At 44.1% G+C, this 24313-nt stretch overlaps 2 protein-coding genes across 3 annotated transcripts; both read right to left on the minus strand.

Moving 5' to 3' along the window:
* Positions 1-824: 824 nt before the first annotated feature.
* LOC147062847 (galactose-specific lectin nattectin-like) lies at positions 825-1996 on the minus strand. The gene is made up of 7 exons (XM_085921393.1): positions 1909-1996; positions 1752-1814; positions 1640-1667; positions 1435-1520; positions 1229-1360; positions 1041-1110; positions 825-898 (listed from the first exon to the last, which is right to left on the minus strand). The coding sequence occupies exons 2-7, from the start codon at positions 1812-1814 to the stop codon at positions 825-827; spliced, it is 453 nt and encodes a 150-aa protein (XP_085777519.1). The 5' UTR covers positions 1909-1996.
* On the minus strand, positions 1988-15938 carry LOC147062848 (galactose-specific lectin nattectin-like). 2 transcript variants are annotated; one of them, XM_085922399.1, is made up of 7 exons: positions 15869-15938; positions 15712-15774; positions 15600-15627; positions 15395-15480; positions 15189-15320; positions 14980-15070; positions 1988-2007 (listed from the first exon to the last, which is right to left on the minus strand). In XM_085922399.1, exons 2-7 carry the CDS (start codon positions 15772-15774, stop codon positions 2003-2005), a joined length of 405 nt encoding a protein of 134 aa, XP_085778525.1. In that variant the 5' UTR covers positions 15869-15938; the 3' UTR covers positions 1988-2002. The 2 variants fall into 2 exon arrangements, with proteins under 2 accessions (XP_085778525.1, XP_085778516.1); XM_085922390.1 differs by lacking the exon at positions 1988-2007 and having other exon boundaries at positions 14957-15070.
* Between the last annotated feature and the right edge of the window lie 8375 nt (positions 15939-24313).

The raw sequence follows: 24313 nt of genomic DNA on the forward strand, positions 1-24313 counted from the left end.
AACATCCTTGTTTAGATAGTCATCTAAAATGCTCCACTAGGTTTTATTTCCACAACTTCGTAAAACAATAAACTGGGGCCCTCTGCACTGATTAACCATTTGCTGAGGTGACCACCAAACATGTCAAATGTCACCCCCACCCTACTTGTTCTCAGTAAATATGCTCTTGTAAGAGACTAACGGCAGAGTCTGTTCGAACATTGCTGTACCTACAGTAACGGACTAGCTCTCCACTTGCAAGTGCTTAAAGGGCATACTGTCTCTCGTGTGGTTCTTGCAAAATAAGTTAGAGTCAGAACATCTCTAACACAGGTGAGCTGTGCTCACACCCACAGTAGCGCAAAATGCTCCTTTTTGACTCTGCCAAGCTGCGCCTTTGTCAATATACCAGCCTCGCATCGAGAACCCCCCCCCCCAACATATTTCAATTCCACATCCAAATTCAGTTTTAAGGGGCACTCTTATCACAATGCTATTTTTCCATGAACAAAACATGCAGGCTGATCCATCTGCGATTGGGTTTTATTTTGAAAGACACATTGAGAAGCGAATGAATTTTAATGCATACGTAGGAGTTATCCGCTGTATCGGAAAAGTAAAATGGAAATAGAATTTGCCCTTGCCCGTACAAGTTGGAAAAAGAAGACACAAACACGTATTTGGATGCTGACAATTCTTTATTCATTGAATATTTGTTCCCACACTAACAAATAAGCATGAAAGAAGATGAGAAGAAAAGTTGAAAGTAAACCCAAAAATATCAAGGCCACACTAAAGCCGAGTAATTGAACTCATGCATAGTGCAATATTGTAGGCCAAGACATTTAGTGATGCAACACCTCCCTGATGCAAACGTACGGGACCGGTATGTCGCAAGGAATTCGGAACCACGTTCTATCTGTAATTTAAAAAAAAATCACATGTAAGTATTAAATTCTTCTGGCAAACCTCAATCTTTGTTGTTACTTCCAACCTTCCTGCAATCCTACATTCAAACCTCAAATGTTGCTGTTACTTACCTATTGTTACGAAACAGTTACCATTGGGATCGAGAATTTCCAAATTGAGCAAGTCCACGTCTGAGCCATCTGTCCACATGAAATCACCATTCTAGGAGACAAAATCAAATTGGAATGTCTTTCCTTTGAAAAGACTCACATTGGAGGACGCTTTTGTTTGTGGCAAATCTCTACAGAACGCAAGTGAAACAGATTTTTGAATGTTTTACCAAAACGGCATCATTGAGACCAATCCAAGCTTCGGCGGCTTCACCACCCGCCTGAATCAGTTCACGAACAAACGCATTTTCCAGGTCATTGTGAATGGAGACCAGATTCCCACCAAGAATGTTGCAGATGTTCTGATGAGGAACAAAAAAGTAGTAGAACGAGAAATTTCCCTTTTTGGGTCCATCTGACAAGATGTCTTCCATACCTCAGCATCTGCAAAAGTTCTCCTCTCATCTTCATAGATGTAACAGAAACAGTCCAACTGAGTCCAGCCTTTTGGACAGTTATTGCCTGCAGCACAATTGTTTATTATTTTGGGAGAAGAGAAAAAAAAATCAGTTCAACTTGGTGTCAATCGTTGACGAAGCAAAGGTATTTTGCGAAAACATCTTTGAGGCAGAGCTACCAACCTTTCACAGGAACAATTTTGGCGGACCACTGCGGAGAAGACAAAGATCTTTTTAAAATCACAATCGTACCGCTGTACTTCGATTTAAGTCAGGCCGTAAGATTTGGACTTACGACTCCAGTCAGCAGTCCGCTGATTCCGCAAAGGAGGAGCAATGAGCCAAGAGTGAATGCCATCTGCAACGGTGACAGAAAAAACACGTGATATTTGTAAAAATAAAGTCACATCTAATTTCATTTGAAAAGCTAAATTGTCAAATGGCATCCTTACCTTTATCGTAGCGAGAGGTGCTTGATACTGACGACGAGTCTGGGCGCTGCTTATATACGTTTGATGACAGTCTTGGTATGTTCAATTGGCACCGTCATCCTGTCAGTCATTAAAATTTCTTGCTCATTAAAGAAGTGCGCTTTTGTTTCCACCGTTGTGCTGCATCCAGTTTGAACAGGTTTTGGGAGAAAACTTGTGTAATCACGGAAAATAGTTACGAGTCCCGGAACACCAAACCACACAATTAAAAAATAGGCCGCATTTACACCAGGTTTGATGAGTGAACTGTACGAATGACACATTGATAGAGTGGTTTTCACTCTAACTTATTTTGCAAGAACCGCACGGGGGACAGTATGCCTTTTAAACATTTGCAAATGGAGAGGTCGTTTGAGCAAAGTCTAACTTTGGATTCTTGCAAGAGAGTATTTATTGAGAGAAAGCAGATCTTAGCACATTGTTCTACTACTTTAAGACAGGACAAGGTATGTTCATTATTACAGGTTACGATCCAACATAAGCATAGGATCAAACTAATCGATCAACCCTAACATCGAAAGAACATCTTGCTAAATCATGCTACGTGTCATCCAGCCAATAACTCTTCACCAAGTGGATGGCCTAGTCATCAACGTAACACCTGCAACTGTTCCTGTTTGTCAGCCAGCTCCCTATATTTTTTTTTGGCACACATTCACACCGTCATATAGGAGAATTATTATTGGAGACACATTTCCCCATTCATTCTTAATGGCACACCCAACAGTTGACATTTACCTTACATGGCCCCAGTGTGAAATTCACATCGTTCAGCACTCGTTTCAACATGGCTGGGAGGCTGAGGAGTGTGATTCCCCTGTAATTGGAACACACCCTCCGGTCCCCTTTCTTAAAGAGGGGAACCACCACCCTAGTCTGCCAATCCAGAGGCACCGTCCCCGATGTCCACGCAATGCTGTAGAGGCGTGTCAGCCCTGACAGCCCCACAACATCCAGAGCCTTTAAGAACTCCAGAAGGATCTCATACACCCCTGGGGCCTTGCCACCGAGGAGTTTTTTAACTACCTCAGTGACTTCGACCTCCGAGATTGGAGAGTCCGCCTCAGAGTCTTCAGGTCCTGCTTCCACAATGGAAGGTGTGTCGGTGGAATTGAGGAGGTCTTCATGATGATTTCCATATGATGTATTTTATGTGCCCTCTTTGCATCCATTGCAGCCTGGTGATCCTGAAAGGGGGATCCTTCCATCTGTGGTCCCTTCTCAAGGTTTCTCATTTTTCCCCTGGTAGGGGTTTTTGAGTTTTTCCTTGCCCTTTTGGGAGCCTAAGATCAGGGGATGCTTTGAGAATTATTGTCAATTGATTGTCTATGTGAAGCCCTTTGAGACTGCTTGTGATTTAGGGCTATACAAATAAACTTGACTTGACTTGAAGTATTCCCTCCACCGACTCACGACATCCCGAGTCGAGGTCAGCAGCACACCATCTCCACTTTAAACAGTGTTGACCGTGCACTGCTTCCCCCTCCTGAGACGCCGGATGGTGGACCAGAATTTCCTCGAAGCCGTCCGGAAGTCATTCTCCATGGCCTCGCCAAACTCCTCCCACGCCCGGGTTTTTGCCTCAGCAACCGCCGAAGCCGCGTTCCGCTTGGCCATCCGGTACCTGTCAGCTGCCTCCGGAGTCCCGCAGGCCAAAACGGCCCTATAGGACTCCTTCTTCAGCTTGACGGCATCCCTTACCGCCGGTGTCCACCAGCGGGTTCGGGGATTGCCGCCACGACAGGCACCAACAACCTTACGGCCACAGCTCCGGTCGGCTGCCTCAACAATGGAGGCGCGGAACATGGTCCACTCGGACTCGATGTCCCCCGCCTCCCCCGGGACATGGGAAAAGCTCTGCCGGAGGTGGGAGTTGAAGCTCTTCCTGACAGGAGATTCTGCCAGACGTTCCCAGCAGACCCTCACAGAGCGTTTGGGTCTGCCAGGTCGGACCGGCATCTTCCCCCACCATCGGAGACAACCCACCACCAGGTGGTGATCAGTTGACAGCTCCGCCCCTCTCTTCACCCGAGTGTCCAAAACATGCGGCCACAAATCCGATGACACGACTACAAAGTCGATCAACGAACTACGGCCTAGGGTCTCCTGGTGCCAAGTGCACACATGGACACCCTTATGCTTGAACATGGTGTTGATTATAGAAAATCCGTGTCGATCACAGAAGTCCAATAATTGAACACCGCTCGGGTTCAGATCAGGGGGGCGGTTCCTCCCAATCACGCCCTTCCAGGTCTCACTGTCATTGCCCACGTGAGCATTGAAGTCACCCAGTAGAACGATGGAGTCCCCAGACGGAGCGCTCTCCAGCACTTCCTCCAGGGACTCTAAGAAGGGTGGGTACTCTGAGCTGCCGTTCGGTGCATAGACACAAACAACAGTCAGGACCCGTCCCCCCACCCGAAGGCGGAGGGAGGCTACCCTCTCGCTCACCGGGGTGAACCCCAATGTGCAGGCGCCCAGCCGGGGGGCAATAAGTATGCCAACACCAGCTCGACGCCTCTCACCGTGGGCAACTCCAGAGTGGAAGAGAGTCCAGCCCCTCTTGAGAGGGCTTGTACCAGAGCCCAAACTATGTGTGGAGGCAAGTCCGACTATATCTAGTCGGAACCTTTCTGCCTCACACACCAGCTCGGGCTCCTTTCCAGCCAGAGAGGTGACATTCCATGTCCCCAGAGCCAGCCTCTGCAGCCGGGGATCGGACCGCCAAGGTCCCCGCCTTTGGCCGCCGCCCAGCTCACGATGCACCCGATCCCTTTGGCCCCTCCTACAGGTGGTGAGCCCATTGTGCCTCCTTCTTTAGTTATTATACGAGTTAACTTGAACTTTTTTAACTTTAATTGGCGCCAAACCAGGTTGTTAGGGTTTATAAACTATCTTGATCGTCTGATTATGTTGGGATGTAGACTAGAATGATGAACTATGTTTGAACCTTTTACCTTTCCGAATGATGAACTTTGTTTGAACCTTTTAACTTTCTTTGACCCTGAAAAGTTTAACCATTCAGTTGTTGAAACTTTCCAAATGGTGTGGAAACATCCTTGTTTAGATAGTCATCTAAAATGCTCCACTAGGTTTTATTTCCACAACTTCGTAAAACAATAAACTGGGGCCCTCTGCACTGATTAACCATTTGCTGAGGTGACCACCAAACATGTCAAATGTCACCCCCACCCTACTTGTTCTCAGTAAATATGCTCTTGTAAGAGACTAACGGCAGAGTCTGTTCGAACATTGCTGTACCTACAGTAACGGACTAGCTCTCCACTTGCAAGTGCTTAAAGGGCATACTGTCTCTCGTGTGGTTCTTGCAAAATAAGTTAGAGTCAGAACATCTCTAACACAGGTGAGCTGTGCTCACACCCACAGTAGCGCAAAATGCTCCTTTTTGACTCTGCCAAGCTGCGCCTTTGTCAATATACCAGCCTCGCATCGAGAACCCCCCCCCCCAACATATTTCAATTCCACATCCAAATTCAGTTTTAAGGGGCACTCTTATCACAATGCTATTTTTCCATGAACAAAACATGCAGGCTGATCCATCTGCGATTGGGTTTTATTTTGAAAGACACATTGAGAAGCGAATGAATTTTAATGCATACGTAGGAGTTATCCGCTGTATCGGAAAAGTAAAATGGAAATAGAATTTGCCCTTGCCCGTACAAGTTGGAAAAAGAAGACACAAACACGTATTTGGATGCTGACAATTCTTTATTCATTGAATATTTGTTCCCACACTAACAAATAAGCATGAAAGAAGATGAGAAGAAAAGTTGAAAGTAAACCCAAAAATATCAAGGCCACACTAAAGCCGAGTAATTGAACTCATGCATAGTGCAATATTGTAGGCCAAGACATTTAGTGATGCAACACCTCCCTGATGCAAACGTACGGGACCGGTATGTCGCAAGGAATTCGGAACCACGTTCTATCTGTAATTTAAAAAAAAATCACATGTAAGTTGTTAGGGTTTATAAACTATCTTGATCGTATGATTATGTTGGGATGTAGACTAGAATGATGAACTTTGTTTGAACCTTTTACCTTCCCGTGATTCTGAACAGTTGAACCATTCAGTTGTTGAAGCTCTCCAGGTGGTGTGGAGGCGTCCTTGTTTTGCTCCACTAGAATTTATGTCCACGGCCTCGTGGAGAGATAGACTGGGACCCTCCCAAGTGGTTAATCATTTGTTGAGGTGCCCACTACACATGTCAAATGTCACCCCCACCTTGGCTGACTCTCACCCCCACCCTTCTTCTCTCAATAAAGACTCTCTTGCATGACTTCAACGGCAGACTTTGTTCGGACATTGCTGTATCTACAGTACCGAACAGATTCTCCACTTGCAAGTGTTCAAAAGGCATATTGTCTCTCTGTTTGGTTCTTGCAAAATAAGTTAGAGTTAGAACATCCCTAACATTTTGGTGCCGTGACCCGGATCCCACATACCCGTTGCTGACCGACTGAGGACGACGTGCTGCTTTCCGTCGACGGGCCAGCGTCTATTAGGTGGACCTGGTTAAGAAAGTCCTGGGGAGTGAATTCTTCGCTGGGCCAGCATCTTAGGTCTGCCTTCGTCTGACAGCGGCGGATTGACGGGATCCGGCAGTGCAACGAACCAGGGGACAAGTAAGTTAAAGCCCTAACATTGTAAACGCGTAAAAAATTAAAGGTGCACAAGATATACGGCTTTGGTTCGTCCGAGCTATGAAGTTTACGGTTTGGTTTGTCCGAGCTATGAAGTTTACGGTTTGGTTTGTCCAGGCTAAGAAACAGCTGGGGTTTTAGCCCCAGGGGAAGGGACAGGCTAAGAAAGGTCAGAGCTTCTTTTTCTTAATTGAAGAAGGGCGTAGATTCTTCTTTTTGGTCTGTTTTTCCAAGCTGTTTGCATGAAAGTTGTGTGGTTGAGAGTGTGAATGGTAGGATAAATTAAAAAATAAATAAATAAATAAATAAATAAAAATTGGAAAAATCTAAAAATACCAAGTTAAGATGGGAAATAAAAACGGTAAATCTCTAGCTCCTGAAGGAGATGAGAAGTACATGGCGAGTAGATTTCTTAATTGTATGCAATACATGCCAAAGTGGAAGAAAAAGTATGGAGTAGAAGGGAAGTTGAAAGTTGAAGTGTGGAAAATAGTGGTTGATGCTTTGGAGGAGAGTGTGGCTAGGAAGAAAAAAGGACCGAAAAAGGAAAGAAAAGAGGGAGAATTGCAATGTGCTAGAGTGTGGTTGAAAGCTTCACAAGAGAGAAGAGAACAAATTCAAAAGACAAAAAATATAAAGGTGAAAAGTGATGAGGCCGCAAGTATGTTTGTCAGGCCGGAAGACAATGAGGCTACAGTGCCCAGGCGCGCTGTCTCAGCCGCAGCTCAAGCAGAGGAACAAGAAGAGCTTTCCGCTCCTGTGCAAAACTTGTATCCAAGTTTAACAGACCTGCACCCTCCCCCATACAATAGCAAAAAAGGTCAGGGTCACGTAATTAGAAGTCCTGTGCAAACAAGAACTATGACCAATGCTGCTAGATTTTCTCAAACTTTAGACAATATTGATGTGTGCCCAATGATACAGGTGCCAAACCCTATTGTAGGGGAAGGCTACCCTCTACATACATATGTTTTTCGGCCATGGACTTTGGAAGAGGCAAGAAAAGCAGTTGAAGGGGTTACCCCTGTTGCAGAAGACCCAGATAAATGGGCAGAAGACATGGCTGGAATCATACATTCCTATAGACTGAATGGGCATGAGGCAGGAGAAGCTGCAATGTCTTCTTTGGGAAAAGACTGGGCCAAGGTTAGAGGAAATTATACAGGTAGAAATAACCAAGGACCTTTCCCCTATCCTGTTGAGGGAAATCAATTGAGAGGGGAGTATGCAGCACAATGGAATGATCTTGTGCAAAGAGTGCAAAATATATTTCAAAGACGAGCGAATTATGGTCATTTAGCAGGAATAAAACAGAAGCCTGGGGAAGATACTGATGATTTTCGCTTGAGATTTGAAAAAGAATTTAGGGTGCATAGTGGCATCCCATTTAATGATGCAGCTGAGAGTGCTTATCAGCAACAGTTTAAAAATGCACTCCTCACTAGTTTCCGTCCTGATATTGGCAATTGGGTGAGGAAACACATGGTGGAAGTGGACACTGCTAGCGTTACAACAACCATGCAGTGGGCCAGACATGCTGAGAAAGTGATCAAAAAAGGCAAAAGTTCTGATGTATTTCATCTCGACGATGAAGATGAGGACCTAGATGAAGATAAAACAGTCTTCTTCCGAGGCTCCCAACGGGGCAGAGGAAGAGGTCAACAAGGTCGTAGGCCACCATACAATTCAAAACCCCCATCAGATTCTGACAACTGTTGGAACTGTGGGAAACGAGGACACTTTGCGAGAGTGTGTCGATATGCAAAACAAGACCAATCAAAGGGTGGAGGAAGGGGCAGAGGTAAAGCCAAATTCTCAGCATGACTAGATTCCTCCCCTTCGACCTCTTGTGATCCTACAGAGGAAGAAATAGTAGATGTCCATACAGCATGGGACATTTTGAGTACATTAAAAGAAAAACCACATGTTACCTTAAATGTTGGAGGAAGTGATGTAGAGTTTTTGTGTGATACCGGGGCTTGTAAAACCGTAATAAAAACTAAAGTCCCTAATCTAAAGGCCTCCCAAAATACTATTTGGGTGAAATCTGCTGATGGGCAGGTACACAAGGAGAGTATCTCCAACCCAGTTGAAGTAAGGGATGATGAAACTGGAAACATGGCTTCAGTCTCGATTGTCCTATCCCCAAAATGCCCCATAAACCTGCTGGGTCGAGATCTGATGACTAGATTGGGAATTGCAATAATTCCAGTAAAGGATGGCATGCGAGCATGTAGAGTGAGAGATGTTGATTTATACGCTGCACAAGCAGGGGAACAAATTTGCTGTTCGTATGACATCTCTGTTGAACAGAATCCCAAGCTACCAAACAGTTTACTGAGTGAAGCCCGAAAGCAATTGTCACGACCTGAATCAGAAATGTCTTGTAATCAATTACATGTCACCATGAATATTCTCACTGATCCACAAGATGAATATATTGAAAGTTTTCTCAGTGACACAGAAGTAACCTTAACAATCACTGCTCTGTACACTGATCGCAGGTCATTTGCAGCTGCTGCTGTCCTCCTGCCCGCTCCTCAGAAAGACAAATACAAGTTGTCGGCTGTACCCCACATTTCATTGTTTAAACCTCACAGTATAACATGGGCAGATGTGGGTTGCCGAATTAAACTTGCCGAATCTATCACTGATTATGAGGACAAAGGTGATGGGTGGAGCTACAGTACCAGTTGTGACATGTGGAAGCAAACAGTGTGTGAAGTGGCTCATGGAAGGGCATGCGCTTATGCGCTTCCCTGACTAGTTAATGTTTGTTTGACTGAGATGGAGGAGAGGGAATTGGCTGAGCTTCCTGAAGAGCTATGGACAAAGGGCCCATCTGATGTAGGACTTTTAAAGTCCATTCCCCCAGTACAGATCAAACCAAGATCAGAGTGGCGTCCAAGAGTTAAGCAATATCCTTTAAAACAGGAGGCAATGAATGGGATTGCCCCTGTCATAAATGATCTTTTGTCAGGAGGGATTATTAGGAAGTGCTCAGATTCTCCTTGCAACACTCCTATTTTTCCAGTCCGAAAGGCCAACAAGATTGATTGGCGAATGATACAAGATTTACGAGCAGTAAATGAGGCAATACAAACAAGAGCACCTAATGTGCCTGACCCGCACACACTTCTGAACACTTTGAAACCTAACCAGAAGTTTTTTACAGTGATTGATCTTAGCAATGCATTTTTCTCAGTGCCAATCCACCCAGACTCACAGTTTTGGTTTGCGTTTACCTTTAAAGGACAAAGTTATACGTACACCAGATTGCCGCAGGGATTCGCTGATAGTCCAACTATTTTCACTCAAGCTATCATGGCATGTTTGGCTGATTTTCAAATTTCAAACAAAAGCCAACTTCTAGTTTATGTAGATGATCTCTTGATAGCCTCTGAAACTGAAGCTGCTTGCAAAGAAGACTCCTTAGCTTTGTTACACTATCTCTGTAAAGCAGGGAATAAAGTAAGCAAAAATAAACTACAATGGGTCAAACAGGAGGTGAACTATTTAGGTCACACGTTGTCAGCTGCTGGAAGACAGATACAAAAAAACAGAAAACAAATCATTGCAGATGCACCAAAACCTGAGACAAAAAAACAAATGATGTCATTTTTGGGGCTCTGCAATTACTGCAGAGCATGGATCCCACATTATGCAGAAAAGACGCAACCATTGCTGAATATTGTGCATGGAGTCCCCATGGCAATGACAGAAAAAATAATATGGACACCAGTAGCGGAGGATGCTTTTGTAGTACTGAAACAGGCTTTGATGGAAACTACAACCCTTATCTTACCAGACTACAATAAAACGTTTGTGCAAACGGTAGACTGCAGGAATGGTTTTATGACCTCAGTGTTGCTGCAGAGTCATGGCAGTAAACTAAGACCAATTGCATTTTATTCAAAAAAATTGGATCCAGTGGCTCAATCGTTACCAGACTGTGTCCAAGCAGTATGCGCAGCAGCGCTTGCAGTGACACTATCCGCAGATGTGGTCCTTTTCCACAAAATGGACTTGTTGGTTCCACATGCTGTAGATGTGTTGCTACTGCAAAGAACTTTTTGTCACCCGCCAGACACCTATCCTACACTGCTACACTTCTGTCACAACCGCATATTATGATAAAAAGGTGCACAGTCCTAAATCCAGCAACATTGATCCCGTTGCCAGAGGATGGAACCCCACATAATTGTTTAGATGCTACAGAACATCTACAGCTACCTAGACAAGATTTAAGTGACACTCCACTTGATAAAGGGGAAAAGTGGTTTGTGGATGGATCATGTTCAAAGGATCCTAAAGGGAACAATCAAAGTGGTTATGCAATTGTGAAGTTGCCAAACCGGATTATTGAAGCAGAGAAGCTTCCATGCAATCGGTCAGCGCAAGCTGCTGAGCTGATTGCACTGACAAGAGCTTGTCAATTAGCAAGAGATAAGGAAGTCACTGTATACACAGACAGTCAGTATGCGTTTTCTACTCTGTTCTATTTTGCAAAACAATGGGAGCGCAGGGGGATGACAACATCAACCGGTAAGCCGGTTACCCATGCCTCCTTGTTGAAAGACTTGTTGCAGGCCATCCGTTTACCTGCTAAACTTGCTGTGTGTAAATGTGCTGCTCACACCACAGGCACAGATGAAGTCTCAAATGGAAACAGATTTGCAGACAAAATCGCTAAAGAAGCAGCAGCAGGGAAACATGGCCATGAAATTTTTTTAATAGATTCAGAGGACACCCAACTCATAGATAAAACTATACTGACAGACATGCAGGGCAATGCTCCAATGGTGGAAAAACGAATGTGGGCGACAAAAGGTGCAGTTGTGGATACAGATAATATCCACCGCATCAATGACAAACCTGTTTTACCAAAATCACTTTTTAAGGCAGCAGCAATTGCGACACATGGACCTTGCCACGTGTCGACAGGAGGGATGAGGTCCATCATACATCAACAATTCACTACCTTTGGTTTAGATGCTTACTTAAAAAATTTTTGTAAAGCATGTCCTGTGTGTGTGAAACATAATCCACAAGGAAACATGAGACCTAAGAGAGGCTCCTTTCCAAAACCGTCTTACCCATTCCAAATCATGCACATGGATTTTATTGAACTCACACAAAGTGGACCTCACAAATACTGCCTAGTGATGATTGATGCATTTTCCAAATGGGTTGAAATAGTTCCATCTAAACGAGCAGATGCCTTAACAGTGGCAAAAGCCATTTGCAAAACCGTCATACCGGTTCATGGCATCCCACAGATCATTTACAGTGACAATGGTCCACACTTTGTGAACCAAGTTGTACAAAACATGGCTGTACACCTTGGGATAACGTTAAAAAACCACTGTGCTTGGCACCCATCCAGTGCAGGCCTGGTTGAACGAGCAAACGCTACTATCAAAAGCAGGTTGAAAAAATGCATGGAATCAACAGGCAGAGCCTGGCCAGAGTGCCTAGACTTGGTGAAACTCTATATGAGAATCACCCCCAATTCAGAAGGGCTAACGCCTTTTGAAATTATACATGGGAGACCATATAGACTACCTGTGTTCCCTGCAGATTTGCAAAAAGCAGATGAAGAACAGACCTTGGCAGATTACATGATCAGAACACTCAAAATGAAAGATGTGTTAAATGCAAATTTACTGCCGCCTGGTCTTCTCTCCCCACAGGTTGATAACCTCATTAAGCCAGGAGACTGGGTCTACATCAAGGTCATCAAAAGAAAGAACTGGGCCAGCCCGCGGTGGGAGGGACCATTCCAAGTCTTGCTGACTACCCCCACTGCAGTAAAGATTGCTGAACGGCCCAGCTGGATTCACCTCAGCCACTGCAAGTTGCAGAGAGTGCTGGACCCCTCATTCGGAGTGGTGGGGAAGGCCGACTTCAAAGGAGTTTCATCGTTTAGGGTGGAACGTCTCAACGTCGGTGAAGAATTCAGCGATCCCCACTCCGCTAGGCGAGGAGATGTCCCGGTGTCTCTGCCATCCTAGTAGCAACGGAATTCCATATGCCAGGTGGATTCTATGCTGCGCTGTGGTTGGAGTGTGCTATGGTTTGTGGGCTCATCTGAATGGACCAATGGACAGTGTCATTCGTGGAAGAAGATGGTCACATGATGAGAATTTCGAGGACTGGTCATGGGACCCCAGAAACCCATACGAAACCAACGCTTGGTACCGATATGTGAAGTTCAGTGTGAGAGCTCACACACAGGAGGGATGCTATGTGTGTTCCAAACTCCCTCCTTCCTCCACGCAAGTTCACTTGGAGGCGAGAGCAATGAATGTCACTGAAGCAAAATGTATGGCATCCATAGGAGGAATTGGATATCAACACCGTGCTGTCACAGTCAGGGATGCCGACCCTTTCCGCCCTGGACTTGCAGACGGTACCTGTGATCAGCTTTTCTGGACAAATCTCAATGTGACTGTTAAAGGACGAACATTGCCGCAAGTGGCCTACACAGAGAGACCAGCTGGAGTGAACTACACATGTTACATCCAAGGAAACGAGACCCACAAATGCATCAACGACGACTGCTCTCCAGGAGGAAACTGGATGGGAGCTTTGGACATCACCGCTGAGTGTCAGGATAAGAGAGCCATTTCAAGTGGTGAGGGATCTCCCACCGATATGGCTGCGCCATCTAACGGGACCTACTTCATACAGAATGGCTGGTGGCTTTGTGGTCACAAGGTTTATCCGATGCTGCCCGCCAACTGGACAGGAGTGTGTGCTCCAGTGTGGGTGACAGACCACACTTACAGGATAAAACACCATCAGCTGACGACAGCACACAACTCTTCTGGACGTCGACGCAGGGCTGTTGCAACCTTTGACCCTCATGACCCTGTCTGGGGTGCGAACGTGCCAGATGATCATAAAATATGGTCCGTCGGAGACAAAGTTGTTCATGCGCTTTTTCCTTGGATCGGAGTTGGAAAACAAGCACTCTACATCGAGACACTGAACTATCGTTTCCAATCGTTTGTGAATCTCTCGCTGCAGGTCAATGATGGTCAAAACAGAGAGATTGAGGCTATTAGGCTAATGGTCTTACAAAACAGGATGGTTCTGGACTTGATGACTGCAGCGCAAGGTGGTGTGTGCCACATTATTGGGACCTCCTGTTGCACATACATACCAGGGGAAAATGACACGCACATCAACGACGCCATGAATTCACTGAAGAACTTACAGCAGGCCATGTCAAAAGACAAAGTCCCACACCAATGGGATTTCCTTTCATGGCTATTCTCTGGCAACTGGTGGCAACTGCTGTTGAAATTTGTGGCTCCTGTGCTTTTTTGTGCTTGTGTTGATGTGCTTATTTACAACTTGTGTTATCCCGTGTTTGAAGTCTGTTGTATCAAGATTTTTGTCTTCTACCATAGCACAAGTGCAAATACAACATATCAGACATGTCAAATGTGATGACTATGACGGCTGAACAAGCACGAGCAGTTTTTGTCTTGACTGTTGTTATTGATAACATTATGGTCGCCTAAGGCAGAGGGACCGTGTGAGACTTTTCCTGCATTATAACATCTTGCCGCAGGTTTTTCACTCACACACTAAAATTGATCTATGTAGATTGCGTAGATGATGTTTAGCCGAGCATGTTTTACAGAAACTTAATGATTTGACCATCGAAAATGCTTCGCAAGTGATGGGTACAATGATGTGCTGTTTCTGTGTTTTTATGTTATTGTTATTTTTCTTCATTATATTTTCCTACTTATGTTTTATTGATCGGGGTGAGCATAATCATATGATAAACAGGAGGGATATGTTAGGGTTTATAAACTATCTTGATCGTATGATTATGTTGGGATGTAGACTAGAATGATGAACTTTGTTTGAACCTTTTACCTTCCCGTGATTCTGAACAGTTGAACCATTCAGTTGTTGAAGCTCTCCAGGTGGTGTGGAGGCGTCCTTGTTTTGCTCCACTAGAATTTATGTCCACGGCCTCGTGGAGAGATAGACTGGGACCCTCCCAAGTGGTTAATCATTTGTTGAGGTGCCCACTACACATGTCAAATGTCACCCCCACCTTGGCTGACTCTCACCCCCACCCTTCTTCTCTCAATAAAGACTCTCTTGCATGACTTCAACGGCAGACTTTGTTCGGACATTGCTGTATCTACAGTACCGAACAGATTCTCCACTTGCAAGTGTTCAAAAGGCATATTGTCTCTCTGTTTGGTTCTTGCAAAATAAGTTAGAGTTAGAACATCCCTAACATAAGTATTAAATTCTTCTGGCAAACCTCAATCTTTGTTGTTACTTCCAACCTTCCTGCAATCCTACATTCAAACCTCAAATGTTGCTGTTACTTACCTATTGTTACGAAACAGTTACCATTGGGATCGAGAATTTCCAAATTGAGCAAGTCCACGTCTGAGCCATCTGTCCACATGAAATCACCATTCTAGGAGACAAAATCAAATTGGAATGTCTTTCCTTTGAAAAGACTCACATTGGAGGACGCTTTTGTTTGTGGCAAATCTCTACAGAACGCAAGTGAAACAGATTTTTGAATGTTTTACCAAAACGGCATCATTGAGACCAATCCAAGCTTCGGCGGCTTCACCACCCGCCTGAATCAGTTCACGAACAAACGCATTTTCCAGGTCATTGTGAATGGAGACCAGATTCCCACCAAGAATGTTGCAGATGTTCTGATGAGGAACAAAAAAGTAGTAGAACGAGAAATTTCCCTTTTTGGGTCCATCTGACAAGATGTCTTCCATACCTCAGCATCTGCAAAAGTTCTCCTCTCATCTTCATAGATGTAACAGAAACAGTCCAACTGAGTCCAGCCTTTTGGACAGTTATTGCCTGCAGCACAATTGTTTATTATTTTGGGAGAAGAGAAAAAAAAATCAGTTCAACTTGGTGTCAATCGTTGACGAAGCAAAGGTATTTTGCGAAAACATCTTTGAGGCAGAGCTACCAACCTTTCACAGGAACAATTTTGGCGGACCACTGCGGAGAAGACAAAGATCTTTTTAAAATCACAATCGTACCGCTGTACTTCGATTTAAGTCAGGCCGTAAGATTTGGACTTACGACTCCAGTCAGCAGTCCGCTGATTCCGCAAAGGAGGAGCAATGAGCCAAGAGTGAATGCCATCTGCAACGGTGACAGAAAAAACACGTGATATTTGTAAAAATAAAGTCACATCTAATTTCATTTGAAAAGCTAGATTGTAAAATCGGATCCTTACCTTTATCGTAGCGAGTGGTGCTTGATACTGACGACGAGTCCGGGCGCTGCTTATATACGTTTGATGACAGTCTTGGAAAGACACCAAATTTGAACAGGTTAAACGAGGACTCTTAATTACCATCGAATCGTACCACACCCTTGAATGGTTTGCCACAATGGCACCAGCAAATAACATGTTATTAAAGTGGAACTTTTACAAAACAATCATTCATCATTTTAATTGCAAGTCTGCCTGCACCTGGTTTCAGTTTTCTTTCCGTATGGTGTGAATAGAGTGGGAATTTTGGCCTACAAGCGTGTCTGTCTTGGGGCCAAAAGTCAACTGAGATGGAGTCCTTCTCCCCGCCATTAAATGAAATAAAAAGTACATTTTGGATAGCAGGTGGAAGAAGACCAAAACCAAAATAAAAACTAATCAATGGTAAGCCTGTCAGGTCAATTCTGATCACATAATTCCAGATAACCATAGTGCCGAAATGCTTTCATACACAATACGGACATCTTGTTTACAGCTGTGTCGATTGATTGATTGATTGTTTGAACTTTATTTATCTCACAGTGGGGAAATTTTCTTGTCACAGTAGCGTACAAGAGTGCAAGAATACAAGAAACAAGTGCCAAATGTAAAAATGGATCAATTACAGACAAACAAGGACAAAGGCAAGTGCCACTAGTAGTCGTAGGAAACCAATACGTTATACGCAACACTAACGAAATTGTATCATTTGAAATATTCATTTCATCCATATATGCGCTCAGACCTTCATTTGTGGATGACGTTAATTTGGTCAAGGACGGCCGTGGTCCCGGACCACCAAACGTCAGCAAAAGCAATGCCGAGCAGGTGGGAAGAGGAAGACGATGGAGGAGGGGGGAAGGGGGTCCAATGATGGCGAGAATTAATTGCCTCCAGCGTGTGATTGGCTGCCTACGCTGCAGAAGAGGAGCGAGCGGCGTGAAAAGGAGACGGTTAGTCCTCTTGGTTATCAGAAGTAGCATTTGGATCGGAAACCTCCGAATCCCGACTGGCTTTGAACGCGCATCGGCAGCATATTTATTTCTGGAGAGAGAGATGGAGCGGGGTCTTTCGCCATGAAAGCGCTGCCCAGGCGAGGATGAATGTGCGGGGAATCAATCAGAGGCGGATTCACCTCAACATCTGGAAGAGGCTCGGGAACATCTGGAAAGGTGCCTTGCTATGCCACGAGTTTGATTAGAATGATAATGGAGACAATATTGTATTTTTGTATTGTATTGTTAAGGTGACGGGAAATAGTTACTGACAAAATATTAATACTGTGACACTATTGTTGGAACATCTTGTGTCTGTCTATCTTAGCCCATTGTTTTATAGTAATAATAATAATTATTATTATTCAATACCATAAAACAATAATAATAAAAATCATGATTGTTTTCTCGTTATTTTTACATTTTTATTGCCTGAAGCATTTTCTTAATTGACCTGTTTTTCTGACCCCATTGTTTTCCTATTTTTAGAAAAAAATGAAAAGAATTCTGCATTTATTTCATGGCATTGTAGTTACATAGTTTTGCTAATTAAATGAGTAACACTGAATTGTGAGCTCTCTTGGTCTAAATAAAACCACAATAGGATCAGAAATGATTTTGAATGCCAGCATTGGAGAGTAAAACAAATGATGTTTGTTTCTTATCATCGCTACATGGAGTAAAACTGTAAAAAATATATATTTATTTATTTATTTATTTATTTATTTATCTAAATTTATGTTCATGTATCTCATCTCATTTGTAATCTTTCTCTGGTGTTGTCTTCCAGGTGAGAAATCCAAGGATTTTTGGAGACAATGGAAATCCAAAAACGAAAAAAGGGATAATGATGATCTTTGTTATTAGAACTGTCATGGAATCATATCACCAACACTGGATTTAAATTCTTCACTGGATTAAAAATGAACCTTGGAATGAGAGCAAACTTGTCAAAAGTACACAATAATGTTCACAAGTCCAACTTCCTGACTCGGCAAAGTTTGGTCTGCACTTAAGAACGCTTAAGTGTTTGCTGCTAGTCAAATGTTGCACAAAAAAAATCCACAATTATGCACAATAATAATAAGTCAAATTTTAATAGAATTTTTTCTTTCACGCTAAAATGCTCAAGTGACAAGTCAAGTCACTCAAGTTATTATTATTTTTTTTTAAACAACCAATCACACGCACTTACTGGACGGCCATTTGGGAGTTTCCGAACCTTTCACAACCTGGCACAAGACTGCAAATCAACCCACGAGGAGCAATAGAACGAGGGCCAATGTGCAGATAAAAGACGGCATCATGGGCTGCAACATGTGTGTGGTCAAACGTCCCGAGGAGCGCTACAAGGTCATGTACCAGGTATATCGATTTCTACTATTTACCGTATAGATTGTTTCAGTTCTCTTGAATTTGGAGCCAGACAAGAACAATAATTGGCTTGTGAACATGTGACTTGTTAGGGTTGACCTAGATTAGGTTGATCATATTATGTTGGAATGTAATCAGTGGTGATTGACCTAGATTAGGTTGATCATATTATGTTGGAATGTAATCAGTGGTGATTGACCTAAACTTGTCCTGTCTTAACAAAGGAGTAGAACAAAGTGCTAAGATCCTTTGCACTGATTGACCAATTGTAGAAGACGCAATCAAAGTTGTTTTGTCTACTCAACATTGTAAAACATCCCCCGCTATGATGTGATCAGAGGCCAGGTGTTTCAACCCCCACCTTGGCCACCACACATGTAAATTGTCACCCCCACCCTTCTTTTCTCAATAAATACTCTCTTGCATGGGTGCAGCGGCAGACTTGGTTCGGACAGTGCTGTGTCAACAGCAACGAACAAGTTCTCCACTTGCAGAATTTGTTCGGACATTGTTGTAGCTACAATGACGAACAAATTCTCCACGTGCAAGTGTTCAAAGGGCATACTGTCTCCTGTGTTGTTCTTGCACAGTAAGTTAGAGTCGGAACATCTCTAACATTTTGGTGCCATGACCCAGATCCAACATACCCACTGCTGATCGACGGAGGACGACGTGCTGCATTGTCGACAAGCCAGCGTCCATTAGGAGGACCTGGTAAAGAAAAGACCTGGCAAGTAAATTCTTCGCTGGGCCAGCATCTAAGGTCTGCCTTCGTCGAACAACAGTGGATTGACGGAATCCGAACGTGCAACGAACCAGGGGACAAGTAAGTTAAAGCCCTAAGTGTAAACGCGTAAAGGTGCACAAGATATACGGCTTTGGTTTGTCCGAGCTATGAGATACGCGTAAAAAATTAATGGTGCACAAGATATACGGCTTTTGGTTTGTCCGAGCTATGAAGTATACGGCTTTTGGTTTGTCCGAGCTATGAAGTTTACGGCTTTGATTTGTCCGAGCTATGAAGTTTACGGTTTGGTTTGTCCGAGCTATGAAGTGTACGGCTTTTGGTTTGTCCGAGCTATGAAGTATACGGCTTTTGGTTTGTCCGAGCTATGAAGTTTACGGTTTGGTTTGTCCAGGCAAAGAACAGCTTGGGTTAAAGTCCCAGTGGAAGGAACAGACTAAGAAAAACAGAGCTTCCTTTTCATTCATTGAAGAGGTGCGTAGATTCTTCTTTGTCTGTTCTTCCAAGCTGCGGGATCTGGCTTGGGTTAGAGTCCCAGTGGAAGGAACGTGCTAAGGAACACAGAGCTTCTTTTTTGTGATTCAAAGAAGAGCGTAGATTTTTCTTTGTACGTTTTTCCGAGCCAAAGAACAGCTTGGGTTAGAGTCCCAGTGGAAGGAACAGGTTAAAAAAAAAAAAAAAAAAAAAAGACAGAGCTTCTTTTTCTTAATTGAAGAAGGGCGTAGATTCTTTTTTTTTGCCTGTTTTTCCGAGCTGTTTGCATGAAAGTTGTGTGGTTGAGAGTGTGAATGGTAGGATAATTTGACTAAGAGGCAATTGTTGTTGAACGGTCAATTTAATCCTGCATTGAGGATCCTCAAAAAAGTAAAACAAAAAATTGAATAAAAATTGGAAAAAATCGAAAAATACCAAGTTAAGATAGGAAACAAAAAACGGTAAATCTCTAACTCTTGAAGGTGATGAGAAGTACATGGCGAGTAGATTTCTTAATTGTATGCGATACATGCCAAAGTGGAAGAAAAAGTATGGAGTAGAAGGGAAGTTGAAATGTGGAAAATAGTGGTTGATGTTTTGGAGGAGAGTGTGGCTGGGAAGACAAAAGGACTGAGAAAGGAAAGATAAGAGGGAGAATTGCAATGTGCTAGAGTGTGGTTGAAAACTTCACGAGCGATGTGAACAAATTCAAAAGACCAAAAATGGAAAGATAAAAAGTGATGAGGCTGCCATTCCATTAACATTTGAAAAAGAATTTAGGGTGCATAATGGCATCCCATTCAATGATGCAGCTGAGAGTGCTTATCAGCAACAGCTAAAATATGCGCTCCCCAATGGTTCCCCACCTGAATTAGACAACAGGGTGCGGAAACAATTGGTGGATACAGATAATATCCACCGCATCAATGACAAACCTGTTTTACCAAAATCACTTTTTAAGGCAGCAGCAATTGCAACACATGGGCCTTGCCATGTGTCGACAGGAGGGATAAGGTCAATTCACTACCTTTGGTTCAGATGCTTACTTAATTTTTTTTTTTGTAAAGCATGTCCTGTTTGTGTAAAACATAATCCACAGGGAAACATGAGACCTAAGAGAGGCTCGTTTCCAAAACCATCTTACCCATTCCAAATCATGCAGTTGGATTTTGTTGGACTCACAGAGAAGAACCTGTGATCAAACTCTTTTGGATTAATGTCAACGCAACTGTTAAAGGACGAACGTTGCCGCAAGTGGCCTACACAGAGAGACCAGCTGAAGTGAACTATACATGTTACATCCAAGGAAACAAGACCCACAAATGCATCATCAGCTGACGACAGCACGCAACTCTTCTGCACGTCCAACTCTTCTGCACGTCGACGCAGGACCGTTGTGACCTTTGACTCTCATGATCCTGTCTGGGGATGGTTCTGGACTTGATGACTGCAACACGACGGTTCCAGCAAGGAAGCATATCCACCATCACCAGCGTCCCCGCCCCCAATTCAAATAGAGGCAGAATAATCCTCTTCCCCCTTGGTGGCCAGGTAGTCTACCCTGGCCACTGAAGACGACAACCACACGGCAGACACTTCCAGGTTCTCCCCCGATGAAGCAGTGCTGCAGAGGGGGTGAGAATTGTGCTCACCCTCCAACAGTGGGCGTGCCAAGCCCCCGACGGCTGAACAATCACGAGCAATTTTTGTCTTGACTGTTGTTATTGGTAACATTCTGGTCGCCTAAGGCAGAGGGACCGTGTGAGACTTTTCCTGCATTATAACATCTTGCCGCAGGTTTTTCACTCACACACTAAAATTGATCTACGTAAATTGCAATGATGCTGTTTAGCCGTACATGTCTTACAGACACTGAATGATTTGGCCATCGAAAATGCTTCGCAAGTGATGGGTGCAATGATACGCTGTTTCTGTGTTTTTGTTGTTTTGTTTGGGGTTTTTTTTGTTTGTTTTTCCTGACAACATCATATGATAAACAGGAGGGATATGTTAGGGTTGACCTAGATTAGGTTGATCATATTATGTTGGAATGTAATCAGTGGTGATTGACCTAGATTAGGTTGATCATATTATGTTGGAATGTAATCAGTGGTGATTGACCTAAACTTGTCCTGTCTTAACAAAGGAGTAGAACAAAGTGCTAAGATCCTTTGCACTGATTGACCAATTGTAGAAGACGCAATCAAAGTTGTTTTGTCTACTCAACATTGTAAAACATCCCCCGCTATGATGTGATCAGAGGCCAGGTGTTTCAACCCCCACCTTGGCCACCACACATGTAAATTGTCACCCCCACCCTTCTTTTCTCAATAAATACTCTCTTGCATGGGTGCAGCGGCAGACTTGGTTCGGACAGTGCTGTGTCAACAGCAACGAACAAGTTCTCCACTTGCAGAATTTGTTCGGACATTGTTGTAGCTACAATGACGAACAAATTCTCCACGTGCAAGTGTTCAAAGGGCATACTGTCTCCTGTGTTGTTCTTGCACAGTAAGTTAGAGTCGGAACATCTCTAACATGACTATTGTTATTATTATACAGGATCGTCTCTCCGCACCTCACTCCCAACCACTCTGCTCATTAACTATTTAATGGTTCCAGCAACAGACACACATGTGCACACACACACACGCACACACACACACACACACACACACACACACACACACACACACACACACACACACACACACACACACACACACACGCACACAGTGGTGTTGACAGGCCCATTTGTCATTGGCAGCGTGCCGAGTGCAGGGACACAATAATCACAAACGGGGGTGGGGGGGAGGATGGAGAAAGGAAACCCATCATCATTGTCCTACTTTATTTCCGCACCAGGTCGACATGGAAACACGTAAAAATAACTCAGATGTTCTCAATTCATTGAAATCAACTGCGACGCAAAGAGGATCAAGTCCATTTCACCTCGCAACTAGTCACGATACCGTCTGGCTTTCCATTTATTTCTCATCCTGTTTTCCTTTTTGATATCCTCCCGACCATGTACCATCCATCTCTGCCACGTCGGACCTCATTAGCAAAAGGGAGGCAGCAACTCCCTACGGCCGATGGATCGACGTGGAAACGAAAAGGTACGGGGGCCGAGCCGGGCTGAGTCCACCAATATTGGGTTTTGATTTTCTAAGCGTGGTTTAATTCTCTTTTTATACACCCACCTAATTCAAATTCCCGCCAATCTGTCCATTCATTCGTGCTAGCATACCGTAGTTATGTCCTTCACCATGTTTGAATAAAGATCCATACTCGGTCTAAGTTGTACAATCTGTCAGGTGAAAGGAAGAAGGCGTTCTCACCTCCCGTTGGACAGACCACTTAAGTCCCAGGAGCCTCTGCAGCGACTGGGGCCCATCAACAAAAGTCACAGAAGGAGAGGTAGCATATTTCGCACCATAAACAACCATTAGCGATATCGCCATCAAAAGGAATAAGACATTTTGACAATGTCGGTATGATTGCTACACTTGAAATGTACTTCAGGGTCTTGCTTGAAGATCTACTGCTTTATTCGTAGCTCTGCTAATCACTTTCATTTGAACCAGAAGTGACTCCAAACAAACCAGAAGTAACCCCATTAAACCAGAAGTGCCCTAATTTGAACCGGAATTGCCCAAAAAAACAAACTAGAAATGTTATAAATTTCCTTTTCCCCTTCTAATTTCCAAAACATGCGGCCACAAATCCGATGACACGACTACAAAGTCGATCAACGAACTACGGCCTAGGGTCTCCTGGTGCCAAGTGCACACATGGACACCCTTATGCTTGAACATGGTGTTGATTATAGAAAATCCGTGTCGATCACAGAAGTCCAATAATTGAACACCGCTCGGGTTCAGATCAGGGGGGCCGTTCCTCCCAATCACGCCCTTCCAGGTCTCACTGTCATTGCCCACGTGAGCATTGAAGTCACCCAGTAGAACGATGGAGTCCCCAGACGGAGCGCTCTCCAGCACTTCCTCCAGGGACTCTAAGAAGGGTGGGTACTCTGAGCTGCCGTTCGGTGCATAGACACAAACAACAGTCAGGACCCGTCCCCCCACCCGAAGGCGGAGGGAGGCTACCCTCTCGCTCACCGGGGTAAACCCCAATGTGCAGGCGCCCAGCCGGGGGGCAATAAGTATGCCAACACCAGCTCGACGCCTCTCACCGTGGGCAACTCCAGAGTGGAAGAGAGTCCAGCCCCTCTTGAGAGGGCTTGTACCAGAGCCCAAACTATGTGTGGAGGCAAGTCCGACTATATCTAGTCGGAACCTTTCTGCCTCACACACCAGCTCGGGCTCCTTTCCAGCCAGAGAGGTGACATTCCATGTCCCCAGAGCCAGCCTCTGCAGCCGGGGATCGGACCGCCAAGGTCCCCGCCTTTGGCCGCCGCCCAGCTCACGATGCACCCGATCCCTTTGGCCCCTCCTACAGGTGGTGAGCCCATTGTGCCTCCTTCTTTAGTTATTATACGAGTTAACTTGAACTTTTTTTTAACTTTAATTGGCGGCAAACCAGGTTGTTAGGGTTTATAAACTATCTTGATCGTCTGATTATGTTGGGATGTAGACTAGAATGATGAACTATGTTTGAACCTTTTACCTTTCCGAATGATGAACTTTGTTTGAACCTTTTACCTTTCCTTGACCCTGAAAAGTTTGACCATTCAGTTGTTGAAACTTTCCAAATGGTGTGGAAACATCCTTGTTTAGATAGTCATCTAAAATGCTCCACTAGGTTTTATTTCCACAACTTCGTAAAACAATAAACTGGGACCCTCTGCACTGATTAACCATTTGCTGAGGTGACCAC

This window comes from Syngnathus leptorhynchus, chromosome 1 (genome assembly GCF_054491065.1).
Source record: "Syngnathus leptorhynchus isolate UIUO chromosome 1, UIUO_Slep, whole genome shotgun sequence".
NCBI lineage: Eukaryota > Metazoa > Chordata > Actinopteri > Syngnathiformes > Syngnathidae > Syngnathus > Syngnathus leptorhynchus.

What these genes read in the sequence shown, in the direction of transcription:
- LOC147062847 (XM_085921393.1), bottom strand. Translation starts at nt 1,814, where the DNA reads ATGGCATTCACTCTTGGCTCATTGCTCCTCCTTTGCGGAATCAGCGGA. An exon ending in GAACTTTTGCAGATGCTGAG is followed by an intron (nt 1,361 to 1,434) that starts GTATGGAAGACA and finishes GTTCCTCATCAG; the next exon opens with AACATCTGCAACATTCTTGG. An exon ending in GGAAATTCTCGATCCCAATG is followed by an intron (nt 899 to 1,040) that starts GTAACTGTTTCG and finishes TTTAAATTACAG; the next exon opens with ATAGAACGTGGTTCCGAATT.
- LOC147062848 (XM_085922390.1), bottom strand. Translation starts at nt 15,774, where the DNA reads ATGGCATTCACTCTTGGCTCATTGCTCCTCCTTTGCGGAATCAGCGGA. An exon ending in GAACTTTTGCAGATGCTGAG is followed by an intron (nt 15,321 to 15,394) that starts GTATGGAAGACA and finishes GTTCCTCATCAG; the next exon opens with AACATCTGCAACATTCTTGG. An exon ending in GTCTCAATGATGCCGTTTTG is followed by an intron (nt 15,071 to 15,188) that starts GTAAAACATTCA and finishes TTTGTCTCCTAG; the next exon opens with AATGGTGATTTCATGTGGAC.